Below are 16,243 nucleotides of genomic sequence, written 5' to 3'. Positions count from 1 at the left end.
TAATATAGCAAAAGCAACTAACTAAACAAATTTGTGAAAAAACATCCACCAAGGAACAATTGATACAATAATACTGAAAAAGACATCTACTAGCTCAAGATTTACCCAAGCAGCAGACCATCAAGTATTAGAAAAGCAAGCAAACAGGAGTATCACTTTACAAGGTTACCTTTTTCCTCATTTTTTTCCCCTAAAGATCTGCTACTGGTCCTTGTCAGAGCCAGAACACATAATTTTGAGTTTGTGAACAGCACTTCATGAGCTATTTTGTAGTTTTCTCCTAAGCAAAATCCAAAATAATGTTGAGATCTCCTTTCTGAAACAGCCAGATAATTTAGGGCCCACTATTTTTCAGATATTGTACAGACTGTTTTGCAACAGGTATAGTGCTTTAAGTCCATGAGGATCAGGTTTTTCACTCCCCTTTTCACTTTCAAGCAGTATTTTCTTAGTGATATAATTTTATCGTTAACCGCCTTTCATTGTGGAAACTTTAATTCCTATAATTTCCTACTTTTCAAACAATTATTCATTCGAATGAACTTCTCTTAATTTTCCTAACAGATTAATTTATTGTCTCAAATCAGATTATCAGATTTATTTATTTTAAGTAATTCATCAAAAGCTTTCTGGAAATCCAGGTTCACAGGGTCATTCAAAACACTTTCCAAATGCTCACCAATTCCTTCACAGATACGTACAATTCGTGAGTTCTGCAAAATGCATACTGAATTTCCACATCATATTACTCACATATGATCATCTCTTCTAACTGTTTGAAATAGGAGTTTTACAATTTACAGTTTCCTGCATTCTCTTGGAAGGTCTTTAAAAAAACAATTTTGCATCTGTGGTGTTTCAATTCTGTAGTACTGAGGGCAAATCAAATGACAGTTCAGCTGCACAATTTAATTTGTTTGCTAATTGCATATTTCATTTCACAAAATGAAAATAATATATATATATAAATATATTATTCTTTTTCAGGTGACTACTTACTACTCATTTTACTGATCTGTAATAGAAAAATCTTCTCATTCCCACTTTTAAGGCCATTTCCCAACTTGTCCTTCAGAAAGGAAGCTGCAGTTCAGGAGCCTCTTTAAGTTCCTCTGTAGCAAACACTGAGGCTAACAATTCATTTAGCTTCTTCAGCTTCCTTAAGGACTTACTTTACATGAGCTCACGATCATCCCTCTGACCTACAAACTCTTGACAGGCTCATTAATCCTGAGGTGTTTGAAAAAGGAGAATTTATGCATTCATCATCTTTTATTTTTTTTCCCCCCTCAAAAAAATTTTTCTAATCTGACCTCATTCAGGTCTTGTGTTTAACCTTGTGTGTGTGTGTTCTTTATTTTAGCACTCATTTGCTATTTCAGTACCTTGAAAGATCAAAGAAAATAAATAAATAAATAAATAAATAAATAATGAAAAAGCAGTGGCCCCTTCTACTCTGCTTTTTCTGTTTAAATAAAACCTTTCTTAATGGGTTGTAATACACGTACTCCAAGTAAAGCCAAGTATTTTCAACAACCTCCGTCACCTATAGAACTCTTCTAATTTTGAATAGAATTTAAACATACAGATTGTTGTTGTTGTTTGTTTTCCAAATACAATTGCAATTTCTGCTAGTTAAACATTACCATAGTGGAGAAAAACTTTGTGTGTCTGCATGTATGTGTCTTTTAGTAATAACACCTCAAGTTCACTATTGCAGGATGGTCATCATCTACTACAACTATTGATAACATCAGTGAAAGAAAAAAAGCGAGTCTCCCTCTTCATTACCTAGGTTTGGGTCAAGGACAGAAGAAACTTTGCAAGCAGGACTCATGTTTCCACTGTTGGGTTGCTCCAGAGATGAAGGACTTGCACTGTACGAAACAGATCTTGCAACAGGAGGAGGATTAATAACTGCAATGGTATAAAAGACACAAACATATGCACACACAAATAAAAAAATAAATCAGGACATCAGGACATAAATTCATTATGGTGCTGACCAAATGACTGTCATGATGCCAGACCCAGCTTCACAGTGACCTACCTGCAAAATAACACTAGCAACATGCAAAAGACCAATGACACTGGTGGGCAAGCAGAGGCGTTAGAACTTTACCTCAACATATTTTTCTAAACTTCTCCTTAATGAGGAACTGTATCAATGCTGGATGACAGCATTAGTTTTACTTCACTGCAAATATCAGGCTTTATTATTCCGCAGTGCTGAGCACGAGTTAAGAAAACAAGCTTCCTTCACATACCTGCCAAGGCTGCTGGCATTCAGCCTCATGAAAAGGCATTTTGTAGGGGTCTATTGAAAAGTAAAAACTCATCATTCAACTTCAGCTGTCCACTCTAACAGCATTCAAAGGCTGGTTGGACAAATCAAACTCAGTGAAGGGAGAACTTGTTGCACCAGTTTAGAGAATGAAACCACTCTTTCAGAAAGCCACAGACTAACCTCTCTCTAAATGAAATATAAAAATAAAAAATACCACAGCCAACAACAACAAAAAAAAAGCATCCGTGTCAAATCACTCAACGTTCATCTGTGTCAGGATTTTTGGCAGAAAAGCCAACAAGGGAGGGGGAAGGGGGAATGAGGTGCCAGCTCATAGTCTGGACACCTGCAGTCTCTCTCTCTGCATGCCTTTATCCTGGTGTCATCACCAGCAACAGCTCTTTTGTGCCATATTCATGCCAAGAATCCAGTGCTTAAGAGGTGCAAATTAAAACGAAGCACTGCAGAAATGTACATGACAGAATGAACTCTGAGAGCAAGACGATTTTAGGTTTGTAATGAACTTGTGCCTAAGGCATAATTCTCCAGTTCATGAAGCAAACTAGGAATTTCTGACCAGAAAAAAAATAAAAATAAAAAATCTGCCTCTGTCACAGTAGAATTTTCCCTATTACTCTCAGAAATTCATTATCAGATTCTGGTAACACGATGGTCTCATCAACTGATAATCAGCAATGGTTACAAAATACTGAATTAAATAACTCCAGTCTTCACTTCCTAAAAAACTGAAAATTCAAATCAACCCCTAAACTGCATAAACAGATTTTAAATAGTGTTGAGCAGAAAGGAGTGGGAGAAATGGAAAGGGAAAGAAAACTGTCAATGTCTTCCTGCAATTTTAAGGGACCTCTGAGGCACCCTAACAGAAAATAAGTGCATAAAGCTGCAGAACAGCTGATTGGCCACATTAAAAGGAAACAAAGCAAGGAAAAGCTATACAAAACCCTGAAAATCATGGGTATATGTGCAAAGGCAATGGGACATCTGATGCAGTAGGTAAGATATTGCTAAGGAGCCAGAGGACTGGTGCAGGGTCCTCATGCAAGCGGACAGCTGTCCTGCAGCCATTTACCCACAGACCATTCATACTCACTCATCATGAGAGCACTTCTGCCACTTGCATACCCAGGAGATAATGCCTCAGCAGCCAGTCTGCTCCACAGGCACCTTGGACTAGCCAGATTCCATCATCAGGATGGGATATTTATATGAAGAAGCACGAGAGTGTCAAACACCTGTGCTTACTCAAGGCAGACTGATTTTGGTATAGCCTGCTATTGATAAAACTGCATATCTAATTATGACTCTTTAGAATTCATCGCTTGCACGAGTATATTGTACTTTATACCAGGTGCTGCCTAATCCCATCACTAAATGCATCTTACCTGTCTGGATTCCCAGTTGGCCAGTTCTGGAAGTAGACACAATGAAATCCTGATCCCAAATAGGCGAATTTGGGCTATATACTTCTTCTTCCAGCATTGACAGAAACCTAGGCACAAAAACAGACAAAATATTAAGTTAATAGGAGCATTCAAAACACGTTACTTTTCAGAATAAGCATTTGCAACTTTTTAAAATTAAAAGTATTTAATGATTCTGTAAGAAAATATTGGCCAACTCCTTTAAACCACACACACAGTCACAAACCATAACAGACATTAAGTATCTTAATCCATTAGAGAGATTTTACCTATGAAAATTTATGTTTAATTATAAATAATATGCATATAATTTGAAAATGCAGAATGAAACAGGAGGAAACTATTTTTCCAGAACAAAATTAAGCACTAATAAAAAAATAAGTAGATAGATTCTAAGATACTGATGTTATACAGTGATGACAAACTATGCCTAGCTTGATAAACTGGTGTTTCGCAGAAGCACTTACCTCCTGCCTCATACAGATTTATAAAAATCCCAGTGTTAATTACTAACAATGCTTTTAGGAAGACATTTCCATTTCTCTAAGTGTGTTACTGAAACATTTAATTGCACGTTTGTGCTTTCATAACAGTATTTTTGATCTTACTTCAGTATGCTTATAGAAATGATGCAACTTCAAACCTCTCTCAGTACTACTGCAAGAGAAAAAATTCCACAGAGCAGAGTACCCAGCAATCCTGCCTTCACGTAGCTGATACATCAATTCCCTTTCTGAAGCAAGATAGCCACTTATCCTATCTTGCACAAAATGGTTTTCAGACCAGAAGTTTACCTGACACTTTTTTACTCTCTGCATATAAAGAAACTGTCCAGCTGAAAGCAACAGGACTGCTGAGTAAGACTTTCTTGAACAGAGTGAGGATTTTCAGTTTCAAATCCTGCTGATGTGTCTTATATGTAGCACATTTATATCTAAGCACAGCAATATATGGTGCTAGCTGCTATCTATACAGCTGATAACGGCTAAAAAGCTACTTGACCATCCGTGACAGAGCAGAAGCACAAATTACACTTCAGCAAAGGTTGCATTTACAAGGAGCATAGCAACTCTGCACTCAGCCCCTGTGTTGACTGTTTCCTAGGCTCATACAGACACAGCCTGCGTGTGCTCACATCAGCATTGTGCCAAAGGGACTCAGAAAACTGCAGTCCTGGAAAGCCTCCTCAGTTAACATTTCTCATTCTTATTTATTGGCTGCTGGTCACCTGCACACTTACAGCTGTGTCATAACACAAGTTCCTAAAAATATTTATTTTGAACCCCAGCTGCTCAACTTTCCGGCAAGCAAGGAAGACACTTTGGAGGTGCTTCATGCTGCATAACATCAGCCATCGGAGAGACAAATGCTTGAGATAAGTACAGCCTGTAAAAAATTTAAAACACTATTTGTGTTTCACACAGGCCATCAGTAAACAGTGTTTTTCTTCCTTCTTTTTCAGAGCTGAATATTAAGAGGAAATAAAGTGAATAATAATGCTGTCCAAATTACTTTCCTAGGCTGCAGAAGGCAGTGGAAATGTAGGGCTGTAAGCACAGCATTCTTCTCCATATATCTTCTCCTTGTACCAATGTGGTGTTAAATCCTTTTTACACCTATTTCAGGGCCAGATCATGAGCTTATTCTCAAATGTACCCAAGCACTCCTGTAACAGTCTAACCCAGAGACAATTTACACTCTTCAGAGCAGTAAAAGGCACTACTAAAAATAGTAGGTGCCAAAAAAAAAAATGGATCTACCCAGGTTTGGAAAGCTCATGTTGTTTTTCATTCCCCTGAGCACTAAACTTCTTAAGCCCCAGACAGTAGCCTGCACACCATCAGTGTCACCAGCCTGCTGGTATATTCAGCTTCTTTCTTGTAAAAGGAAGGACAGGATTTTCAAATATGGGATGCAGATCCAAGCCAACCTTGGTAGAATAAGGATGATTTTAAAGTGATACATTATTTTATCAGGAAGCATACAATGAATGATCCAGAAACCACCACCCTTAACCACCAGTAAAACTTCTCAAATGGACTAAAAAGCTCATTTGAAACGGACCAAAAAAGGACTAGCAAAGTTGAGCGTGCTTCAGGAAAACTCATTCTCCCACATACACCTAAATCCAATTGTTGTTTAATTATAAGAGATTATCATCAATACTCCAGTACAGGAACAAGTGATCAAGTGATCAATATTAAATTTATGAGTTTAAGATTCACTGATGCAGCTTCACATTGACTAACATCTGCTTTTTTTTTTTTTTTTTTTAATATTTCATCATTTATCTTTTCATCTCTTCTGAAGGTGGGGTGACTACTTTCTTCCCTGCTACTATCTTGCATTAAACCGAAATGCTTAACTGTAAATAAACTCCAGTGCCACACCCCATTTTTTTTCTGCTCCATCACAAAAGCAGAGGCAAGCATGTGTTTTTGGAGAGCTTGACCTATGTTGTTTCCAAGGTCTACAGAAAATAAGGTAAGTGACCAATACTAAATTCTAATACATTTCAGTCCCCTGGCTAGATGAATAATCCTACTTAAAAAGAAAAGCCCTAGAACAAACTAAAGCAAATTGTTGTGTAAATAAAATACACTAGTTTGAGCTATGGCAGAAAAAAAGCTGCAGTATCTATTTGCTACTGAATAAAAGAATGAATGATTTTAAGCTGCAGATAAGAAACCTATTCACACTTTTCCATTTCCTTGTCAAAGTTGCATGCTAGCAGTTAGCCTTGAACACAGTTAAATTATGACCCCTTACTTTGGGAAATGGGTGAGGATTAGTGTTCGTTTTTCTTGAGGAAGCTTGTCTTTTTCTTGCCTGGCCTGCTCCAGCAGCTGCCGTCTCATTACAGTAAAAACAGAGCGAAGCAACGTCCTACCGAAAACCTGTGTGGTTTCATACCGAGGTAGACTGTCACAGAACTGAGGGACATTGCAATAACAAAGCCACCTGTGAGGGGGAAAAAGACAGATAATTACCACCATCTAACATATGAATTAATAACTTAATGCAATAAAAGCACTACCTACATCATTTATAATGCATCTGAGAGCTATATGAAAGTATCAATCAGTTCCAAATCAAGTCTGGACAGAGTTAAGTGGCATTTATATTGCCTTTTCTTTCTCTTTTTTCTTTTTTTCCTTTTTTATTTAAGAAAAATGGCAAGCAAGTCCTTTTAAGTCTCCATATATTCTTTTTGTCTGTGCCCCAGTTTCCACAAAGTGCTTGTGCCAGACAATACCCATATATCACATAAAATTTGTGTTGATGTCAGGGATTCTCTCCATGAGTCATTAATGAAACCTCTTGCATCTCTTGCCTGTGAGTCCAAAGATTTCACCGCTACCCTGTCCCATTTTCCCTTCTTTAAACTTCTACATTTCCCTACATATACACAAAAGAAGTGACATTTCTAACCAGTTCCACCCCAAAACAACTGCACTTGCATCCTGGTCTCCCACCAGCTGGCTTCTTTGCACTACCCCTGACTCAATGCTCTCATTTACCAGTAACTCTCTCCATAAAGAGTTTTGTATTAAGAAGTACGTACTAAAATATAGCTTGTCATGTTACTGTTCTTGGAAAAAGGGATTATGGTACTGAAAAGGTAATTCAGGAGCACATCCACTATGTAGGTCATGCTTTTATAATTTTAATTTTATGATTAAGGTTTCAGTATCCGCGTGTAAGTGAGCAGAGCCAGTTGTATCTGTACCTTTAAGAGAATCAGACCACAACCATTATGAAAACTCCAACAACAAAAACAGAAAAGTCAAGAACTGGATATATGGACATAAATACATGGCGCTGGCTTCTACACTGCTTGTCTCATTCTCTAAAGTACAGCTTCTTGCAAAACCCTCTGCCAAGATCTCATATCTTAGTCAGACTGAGAATAAGTTTGCAAACATAAGAGATGCAAAAGCGTTGTTAGATAGAGTTGTCCACATGCCTCTGCTCTATGCCCATGGCTGATAAAGCACTCTTCTCAAAGCACAAGGACGTGTAAAACTTATAAAGGTACACTAAAATCATCCAGGTTTCAATTCAGTGCAGGAATTCACACTGTGTGCCTTTGGTGTACAGGTTCTACTTGCTCAGCACCCATAGCACTGTCTCTAGTGACAGGGCAGGGAGTGAGCCGAGAGGAAGGAAGAAGCTTAATCTGAGAAGTTGGAACTAGATGGAAAGAGGCATCACTTTTGGTCTGAGAAAGCCTTAGGGACTGTGGACAGGAAGGGTTGAGAAACTGCAGTTAACAAAATGATTAACAACACAAGTCACCAACCAGAGCCAATGCTAGATATTGATTCCTGAAAATGTTGACTCCAGCCAACCATGGTTACTACATCTTTATCAGACACAAACTGAGGGTGAAGATGTGCCAAATGAAGAGCCCCATGGATCATCAGCTTCTCTGCTTTATGACTTTAGGTAGTCATTCAAGGAGACAAGTCTGTAAATTGCCAAGTCTCCCAGTGGCACAGGTGCGATCTGGGCAAAATAATGTCTCAGTCAAACCAACCAGGATGCTGTGCTACTAAATGGAAGGCAACTTCATGTTGCAGTGCATGGACAAATCTTGACGAGATAACTCTTTATGGACAGGCTTTATGTCAGGTTAGGGTCTACCAGTTGTGACATAACACCTGCTAGTAAACAATTAAAACCCTTCCATTTTTGTGGAAGAGGTGTGAACTGGCAGAGGGACAGCATATGGATCAGTGCCCTGCCTCACACGATCTCAGGACTTGTCATGTGAAAGCATCACAGTAAGACACGGAGCAGCATTACCAGCCACAGTCTGAACTTACATGGGTTTTTACTCTTCTCTTTTATGGAGCTGAGGTTTTTCAGGGAAAAAAAAAAAAAAAAAAAAGCTGAATAACAATTTGCCTGAATTTTTAGTACACAAAATAAGGAACTTATAGAAGGCTCTTATCTTAATCAGACTGAGAGCAAATTTGCAAATACAAGAGTTGTAAAAGGGTTGTTAGATATATCTGCTCAGAGGTCACTAATCCCTGTTCTTGGCTGATAAAGCACTCCTTTCTAAACACAATGATGTGTATGCAACTCTGATATGATTTCTCTAAAGTCATCATGTTTTCAATAAGCTTAGACTGCAGGAATGGTGCACCTACGATGTACATATGCTGTGTGTACATGATGTTTTTGTAAGCAAGTCATTAAACAAACAAAAGCACAATTACCTGGTGTAATTCACTTTATATCCTGCAATATCATCATTGGGTGATCGTAGTCTCCGCTGAGAAGGCGTCTCCAGGTGCCAGTAGTTAATGCGGTTCAGAAACATTTTAGCCAGTTCCACTATTGTCTGCCTTTCCTTTGAAGGTAAGTGGCTAAATTTGTACTGCACAAAATTATTCACACCCTTGAAACAGGAGAAGAATGTTTAATTATTTACCCTTTTTTGTTTGTTTGTTTTTTGTAGAATTGTCCTGGAACACTTATCACTTCAAGTTTGTTAACCATGGACAAGAGAAAAGATACAGGAAAGAAAACAAATACCAGAGACCGTGAACTCCTTGCAAGTCACATGTCACAAACTGATTCTCCTGTGCAAAGAATCAGGTACATCCAAGTGTTTTTATTCTATTGCTCTACAGCAGCTGACTTGTTGACTTAGAAGGAGACAAGGAAATTTATTTTTTCTTTGTTTTTCAAAGTTAAAAAAAAAAAAAAAAAAGTCAGGGAACAGAGAAAGATCAAGAGAGCTTTCTTCTATTTCTTAATACATGCACAATTTTGCTGATAACCATATTGCATGATTTATGTATTTCCTCTATAAAAAAGTATGTATTTCTTCATCACCTAAAATAGTAAAATTGGGCTTGAGGACTCCTATTCAAGTTTTTGTCTACATGGCATATTATTTCTTCAAGAAATGTCAGCATTTCACATGTATGTCACTTCAGTGCACTTTGTATACCTGTCTACTTTTTAAAAAATATATTGAGAATAGTCAAAATGTGTGACTATAACTGCTGCAATACATATATACTAAAAATCAATTATAATACTGTTGTTTAGCAAATAATTGTGTGATTGAGCTGAACTGCTAGGAACAAATCGTGTGATTGAGCTGCACTGCTAGGAACAAAAAGGTGAAATTATTGGTCTATTTTAAGGGAAAGTTCTTTCAAAATAAGCTGGAAAAAGAGTTACTGTGCTTTACCTTCTTAAGCAAATTGAATAGTACGAAGAATGCGAAAAAAATACATTGTACAAAACCTTTTTAGTAGCTTACTTAAAGGTCTAGTAGTGTATGCATCTTACATATGCTTATTCTTGTTTATATTCAAACTAAAGGAGAACCTAAGGTGAAGTCTTCCAAGAAATTCAACAATAAAGAACTCTGACTTTACTAAACTGTAAAAAGCAAGAGTTGTAAGGAAGTACTTACTTCACATAATGCTCTTCACATTTAAAATGTCCTGTTTAACAATAGAGCAGCCATTCATCCACCAGTGGGAACACATTCAGCTCCTGATTGAGTGAGGTATGTAAGCTTCTGCATAGTCTCACTGGAGTTAATGGGCCCACTTTTGTGCCAAAAGTTCATTCTGAGGAGCTTGCTAAACCAAAATCTGAATTTGTCATATGTTCTTTATCCACTAAGAATTACAAAAGCCTCAGTTATTCTTTGGTTTGGGCTGTTTTTTGTTGTGTGCCCTTTGAAAGAGAAGACTATGATCTCACTGAATTGGATCGTAACATTTTCATTGATTTACTGAAGACAAAAGTCATTTTAATATTGGATTTCAAAACTTTGACAGTATTTTTCATCACTCAAGACAGAGAAAGATTAGAACTGCCACACATAAAAGTAGTATTTTAAGTTTCATTCTCTAAACCCACAAAAAAACCTGTCAGTTTCAGTAAAGCATAAGATGAATGATGAGAGAAGTTAAATAATGTAGCTATTATACCAATGCTAAAGGAGAAGAAGCTGCAGAAGTCTCCTACAGATTCAGCCCTTCTCCTAAAGTAATACACAGAAGCATTTGTAAACTGCCTGAAATGCCAGAGTTTCGAAGAAGTCTCTGTGTTTACAAAAGAAATAAAATAAAAAGTTGATTGTTTACCTGTTCAATGCTAGGTTTCTCAAATGGGGGACTTTCCAAAGATCCTTCTACTACAGGTTTTCCCATCTGTAATATGCACTTCCTCAAAAGCTGTTAAAACATAAATTTAAGAAAATTAATAAATTTGCATATTTACATAATGTCAATGGAACTCACTGGAACACAAAACGGCACAAGCAGTGTTGAAAATCCCCTGGCTGTGTATGTGCTTACTCAGTCATCTAAATTTATAGCTACTTAACTTCACTGTGAATTGCTTCGTATCTTCTTTGAAACACACATAAAAAGCTTCTCTGACTATGTGTAGGCAGAGAACTATGTGTAGTTAGCATTTATGTCAGCTGCCTTTTCCCAATGTGTAAGTGAAGACTGTTAGAATTGCAGGTGGAAGCAGTTTATAGATGGGAGTTGGGGTCAGCTCCTGAATCATCTAGATGACTTTTGGAATAAGACATGATACACTGTAAGCACTGCAGATTCTAGCACAGTTGGCCTGTAATGCATCATGCCAAAAAAAAAAAAAACAGAAAACTTCTCACCAGGTAAAGTCAATACATGCGTGAGTAGCATTTTAAACAATGAAACTGGCTTGTGTGAGAGTGAAAAAAAAAAAAAAAAAGACAAAATCCTACATAAATTCAGCTTACTTTGAACAAGTAGAAATAAACTTGCTTGGTGTCTGCATCTTCTTCTTTGTGGACACAGGTGAACAGATACTCCACATCCAGTACAATCCCCAGTAGCCTATTCATTTCTTCTTCAGACACATTCTCCAGGTGAGAAACATGAGCAGCTAAATGAAATAAAAATCCAAACCTGTGAAAAGCCTATCGAGAGACAGCAAAAGTACTCCCCAAGATGTCTCAAACTACGCTTTGCTTGTGAAGGCAAAGATCCTGCAATAACCTTATTTAAACAGAACCTCTTATCAGAGCTTACTGAAATATAGGCCACATCGGAGCCCCCCACTGGCAATTCCCACAAGCAAAGGGAAGACAGCTGTGTGGAATCAGTCTGTGTTAGTACTTAAAACAGACCACACAAGTCCTGTCTGTCTGTATTAATATGTTGCAATATAGAAGTATTACATACATTTTTGTCCAAGAACTGTACTTTTGAGAAAGTTTCATGAGAAAATATCCTTAAATTAGCTAATCGGGTGTTGATACAGATAGCACCTTATTTTGTGAAGATAAAAAGGTATCGGCTCCATAAATAGTTTTTTTTGTTTGTTTGTTTTAAACTGCATATTACTGGTCAAGTCTCATAACTTTATATCAAGTAAATTCAAGCTGTTTTGTGTGCACTATATTAACAAAGCTTTTGCAGATTGTACATGCTCACTTGTTCAGAAGTGTACAAAAAGACACCTTTCAACATCATAATCTTCAAGTGACAAAATTCCTTTATCAGCTCCAAAGGTAAATATAGTTCCACATTTGTAATTTTCAAAAGCTGGAGGTTTGTATGTGTAAAGTGAGACAATCATGTAAAGCAGGTTTAAACAACTGGCTCCAGGAAGAGAGAAGGCAATTTAAAACAAAAAGTCGATTCCCCAAAAAGAAGGTATTTGCATTACAAAAAGCAACAATCTTAGCTGACTCCAGGCCAATGTACCTGAAAGGTATGCATATCCTTTACTCTGAAAGGACAAGAAGATATCTTTCAAAAGAAAAAGAAAACCATTTGAAATGTTGAGCATATTTTTTAGCCTTTTAGTAACTTTTGTCAATATTTACTTATCAGACTGGTAGGAAATTCTGAACGTAAATCCAATACCTTAAGGAGAGAGGAAGTGGGCAGAAATAACACTTGACTCAAAACCGATCATATTTATTGGCCACCAAGCAAAGTTGTAGTTCATTATGACAGCTGTCAAAACATTTAAATTCAACAAATTTGTGCGGCTTCAAGTAAAAAGGACACCTTGGCTCAGAACATTTAAAAGATGCCAGCATTCATTTCCACTTAAATGAACATTTATAATAGAGTGTCTTAAGTTCTGAACAAAGTCTAACTAAAGGTGAGGTGGCCACCACAGGCTTTCTCCAAGGAAAAACATTCAGCAACCTAGGTAGAATAAAGGGATTTCATTTCTGTCCTTGAGCCAGATGCAATAGTATGGTGTTCGCAGATGTCTGTTCTGATCTTGTAAAAGAAACAAGTTCTCTCCTAGATGAGCACTGTATTAGAAATTGATAACTGAATAAAGAAACTTCAGGCTCAACTACTAAACAGAATAAAGAAAATCAGCATAAGAAGCCATTTCCACCTATTTTCAGGGACAGTACCAAAAGTCTTATTGACTACTTAGGATTTGAAAATGTTATTATATTACAGAACTATTACCCATACATTAAACTTAAAAAGGAACTTCGGATTGTATTTACTGTAGTATATCATTTACTACAGAATCATCCAATGTTTGTACATCAATCCAGCCAACAGTCTGGATGTTCAACAGCCTGTTCACAAATTCTTGTGGCCAATAGTAAAAATAGTTTTAAAATAGTTTAAAAATCAAAGCTTTAGTACACTGACACCAAATTCTGTGTTTCTCCTGACTAGAGTTTTATAGTCCCATTCATTTGCATTACCCTACTGGTACCTCAGTTGCTATTATGCTTACAAAAAAAAAAGAAAAAACATCATGACTATATGATGCTACAGCACATGAGAAGAAAGCAAACAGAAAGAACAAGGCCAATGTAATGATTTCAATGATTTGAAGATGTGAAAAATAACAAGTTAATTAAATTAGTTGTGCAAATTCATTAAGAAAATACACAAGTGTATGAATTAGAAGCTGACAGAAAACAGACTAAGAAGGAATATGTTTACAGTCTATCTCAAAATCAATGTTTATCTAAAAACACAAGTGATGTATATAAGACAGGCAAACCAAGAAATATCCAAATACATTATGGTAAATAGAAGGAAATAAAGACAAGACTGGGAAAAAAGGGTTCCTGATTGTGTATATAGTGTACTAACACATTATTTAATCAGTTTTAAAAGTGCATTACTCTCAAGACACAAAATGTTTACCAACAGGAAAATACACTGTTACATGGGAGAAACCAATTAAGTTTAAAAGAGAAGAGAGTATCTGACTACATAACACCTGCTCTTGAAGCTGGTGGACAGTGAAGTCTCCTGGCACACAATTCAGTCACGAGTTCACAGTTCTACATCAGTGACCCAACACATTGCCCAAACAAAAGAAATATTCATTAAAAATCCAGGCATGAGCCAAGCTGAGTGGCTGAGCCAGTTCCAACCCTGAATAAAGGGAAATGAGAAGCAGAGTGGCTGGTGGCAAACCATGGCACACCAAAGCAAAAAGTGTAGATGAGGGTCAGGGTGAGTCAGACAAGGTGAAGAACAACAGCACAATGGCAAATCAGCAGCCAAAATATTTTGATGCCATGACAAATTTGAAGCCCTAAGTCAGAAGTAGGACTGGTACTTGTGGACAATGCAACAAGAGATGTACATCTAAACCATTTTAGCTGCTTCAGTGAAAACAAAAAAAAATACATGCTGTAGGTAAATAGATAGAAATAACCATAAATTAAACCACTTACTGTCAAACAGATTGTGCACCAAAATCTGCACTGGTTTAAAGACTGAATACCCTCCCCCCCACACACACACTTCACCCCACCCCTCAAAAAAAAAAAAAAAAAAAAAAAAAGCCTGAAACATAGAAGATTATCCTAATGCCTAGGATAATCTTCTGAAAGAAAGAAAATGGAAAAAAAAAAAAAAAAAAAAAAAACAACCAAAACATAATAAATAAAAAATGTATCTTAGATCAGGTATGTCTTTAACCAACAGAGCAATTTATACATTGCTATTTCAACAGCTCCCTGAGGAAAAGAAAATGCAAGGCAGATGATAATCTGAAGCCTGCACATCTTGTGGTCAGTCTGGTTTTAAAGGCATTCAGCAAGAACACGCTAATTTAGAGGAGATGAATAGGAAAATTATCTTGGAAAACACCATTGAAAGACAGATTTTGACTAGTGGTCTGGGGAAGCAGACAGCAACTCATTTCAGTTATTTCAAATGAAACATTGTCCTCATTAGCTGCAGCTAGCAGAAAAAAAAAAAAAAAAAGAAAAAGAAAAAAAAACTTTACCTTTTCTAAAAACAGTAATAAATAAAAATATACTTCATTTCATAAAGTACCTGTCACTGGTACTGGTTTTACAGTTTTCCCTGGCTCCCTAGTTAATGAGCAATTTAAGATTTTTAAAAGACCAAAATCAAGCTCAGCCTTTGCAAGAGCTGAGTTTTTCTACAAAATACATAGCTTCCACAAATTCCAGTGAAGAATAGGGAACTGACAGGCACAACATCTCAAAAGATTCAAAAAAAATTTAAAAAAATGAAAAGCCTCTTTCTTCAGGTGGAATGAAAGGGATGGGTAACATAAGCTACCCTGGCTGCATAACCAAAGTTGGCACAAATAAGCAGGATGATGAAAGGTCGAAACTAACTTGGCTAAGGAGACCAAAAGTTCTGTGATACCATGCTAAACTTCTCCTGCAAATAAAACCAGAGATTGGGGGTATCAGGAAAGGAATATGTTGGAAAGCCTAGAAATAGATCAGAGTAACGAAGACATAAAAAGGTAGCAGAAAAAAAATATGCCGCCGCTGCCCCCCCCCCAAAAAAAAAAAAGTGTTCCATACAAAGTACTATATTATTCCCCAAAATAAATAAATGATTAATTGTGAAGGTTTTAGATTTCCTTTTTCGTATTACAATTTTCTCTGTTATGCATCACACCAACCAAAATTTAAAAACAACTGCTTTTTTTTAGTTTGTTCTGAACTTTATTATAGCTCATTTTTTATTATCCGGCTTTCAGTTTGGATAAGCATAATTTTTAAAATAAAAATTAGTGCTTCATGCCTTTTTTCGGGAGGTGTGTGTAAAAAATAATTATCTATTTGCAGAAAAAAAATATTTAACATTGGATTTTATATATATATATATATATATACACATGAGCTATATATCAGATGTACAGCTCCAGTATTATTTTGTGTGTCAGAAGGCAAGGTTATTTTTGTAGGAAAGATTTTCCACTTTAACAATGTTCAAGAATACTTTACAGCTTATTTAATTGTAAGAAAGTCTCATTCATGTTGTAGCTAAGGCTGCTGAAAGATAAAACAATGTGATATTAATTCATATGTTATATAAAGTATTAAAATTATTATGAGTAGTTTAAAAATGCTTTTGTATTTTAACAAAATAAAATGTCTAGATTATTAGAAGTCGTGCCTCATTCAATTCCTTTGAAATTCATTTTGGGGAACTTCTAACATATTTTCATCTAAGTTAACTGACATTTACGTCCAACTGTAACGCCA

The 16,243-nt window shown here is 36.4% G+C and overlaps 1 protein-coding gene across 5 annotated transcripts in view; it reads right to left on the bottom strand.

Moving 5' to 3' along the window:
* Positions 1–16,243, bottom strand: part of KAT2B (lysine acetyltransferase 2B) — a 44,644-nt gene that overhangs the window by 19,726 nt on the left and 8,675 nt on the right. For all 5 annotated transcript variants that reach the window (XM_082755183.1, XM_082755182.1, XM_082755185.1 and 2 more), the window contains exons 3-8: positions 11,504–11,649; positions 10,857–10,946; positions 8,961–9,142; positions 6,502–6,693; positions 3,694–3,800; positions 1,792–1,917 (exon numbers count right to left, since the gene is read on the bottom strand). In XM_082755183.1, coding sequence (XP_082611309.1) covers positions 1,792–1,917; positions 3,694–3,800; positions 6,502–6,693; positions 8,961–9,142; positions 10,857–10,946; positions 11,504–11,649 — 843 coding nt within the window. The remainder of the gene's footprint in view (positions 1–1,791; positions 1,918–3,693; positions 3,801–6,501; positions 6,694–8,960; positions 9,143–10,856; positions 10,947–11,503; positions 11,650–16,243) is intronic.

Source organism: Aythya marila, assembly GCF_965140915.1.
Source record: "Aythya marila genome assembly, chromosome: 2".
In the NCBI taxonomy this organism is placed as follows: Eukaryota; Metazoa; Chordata; class Aves; order Anseriformes; family Anatidae; genus Aythya; species Aythya marila.
Note: the sequence above shows the minus strand (reverse complement) of the source record. Positions and strands in the feature narration are given on the sequence as shown.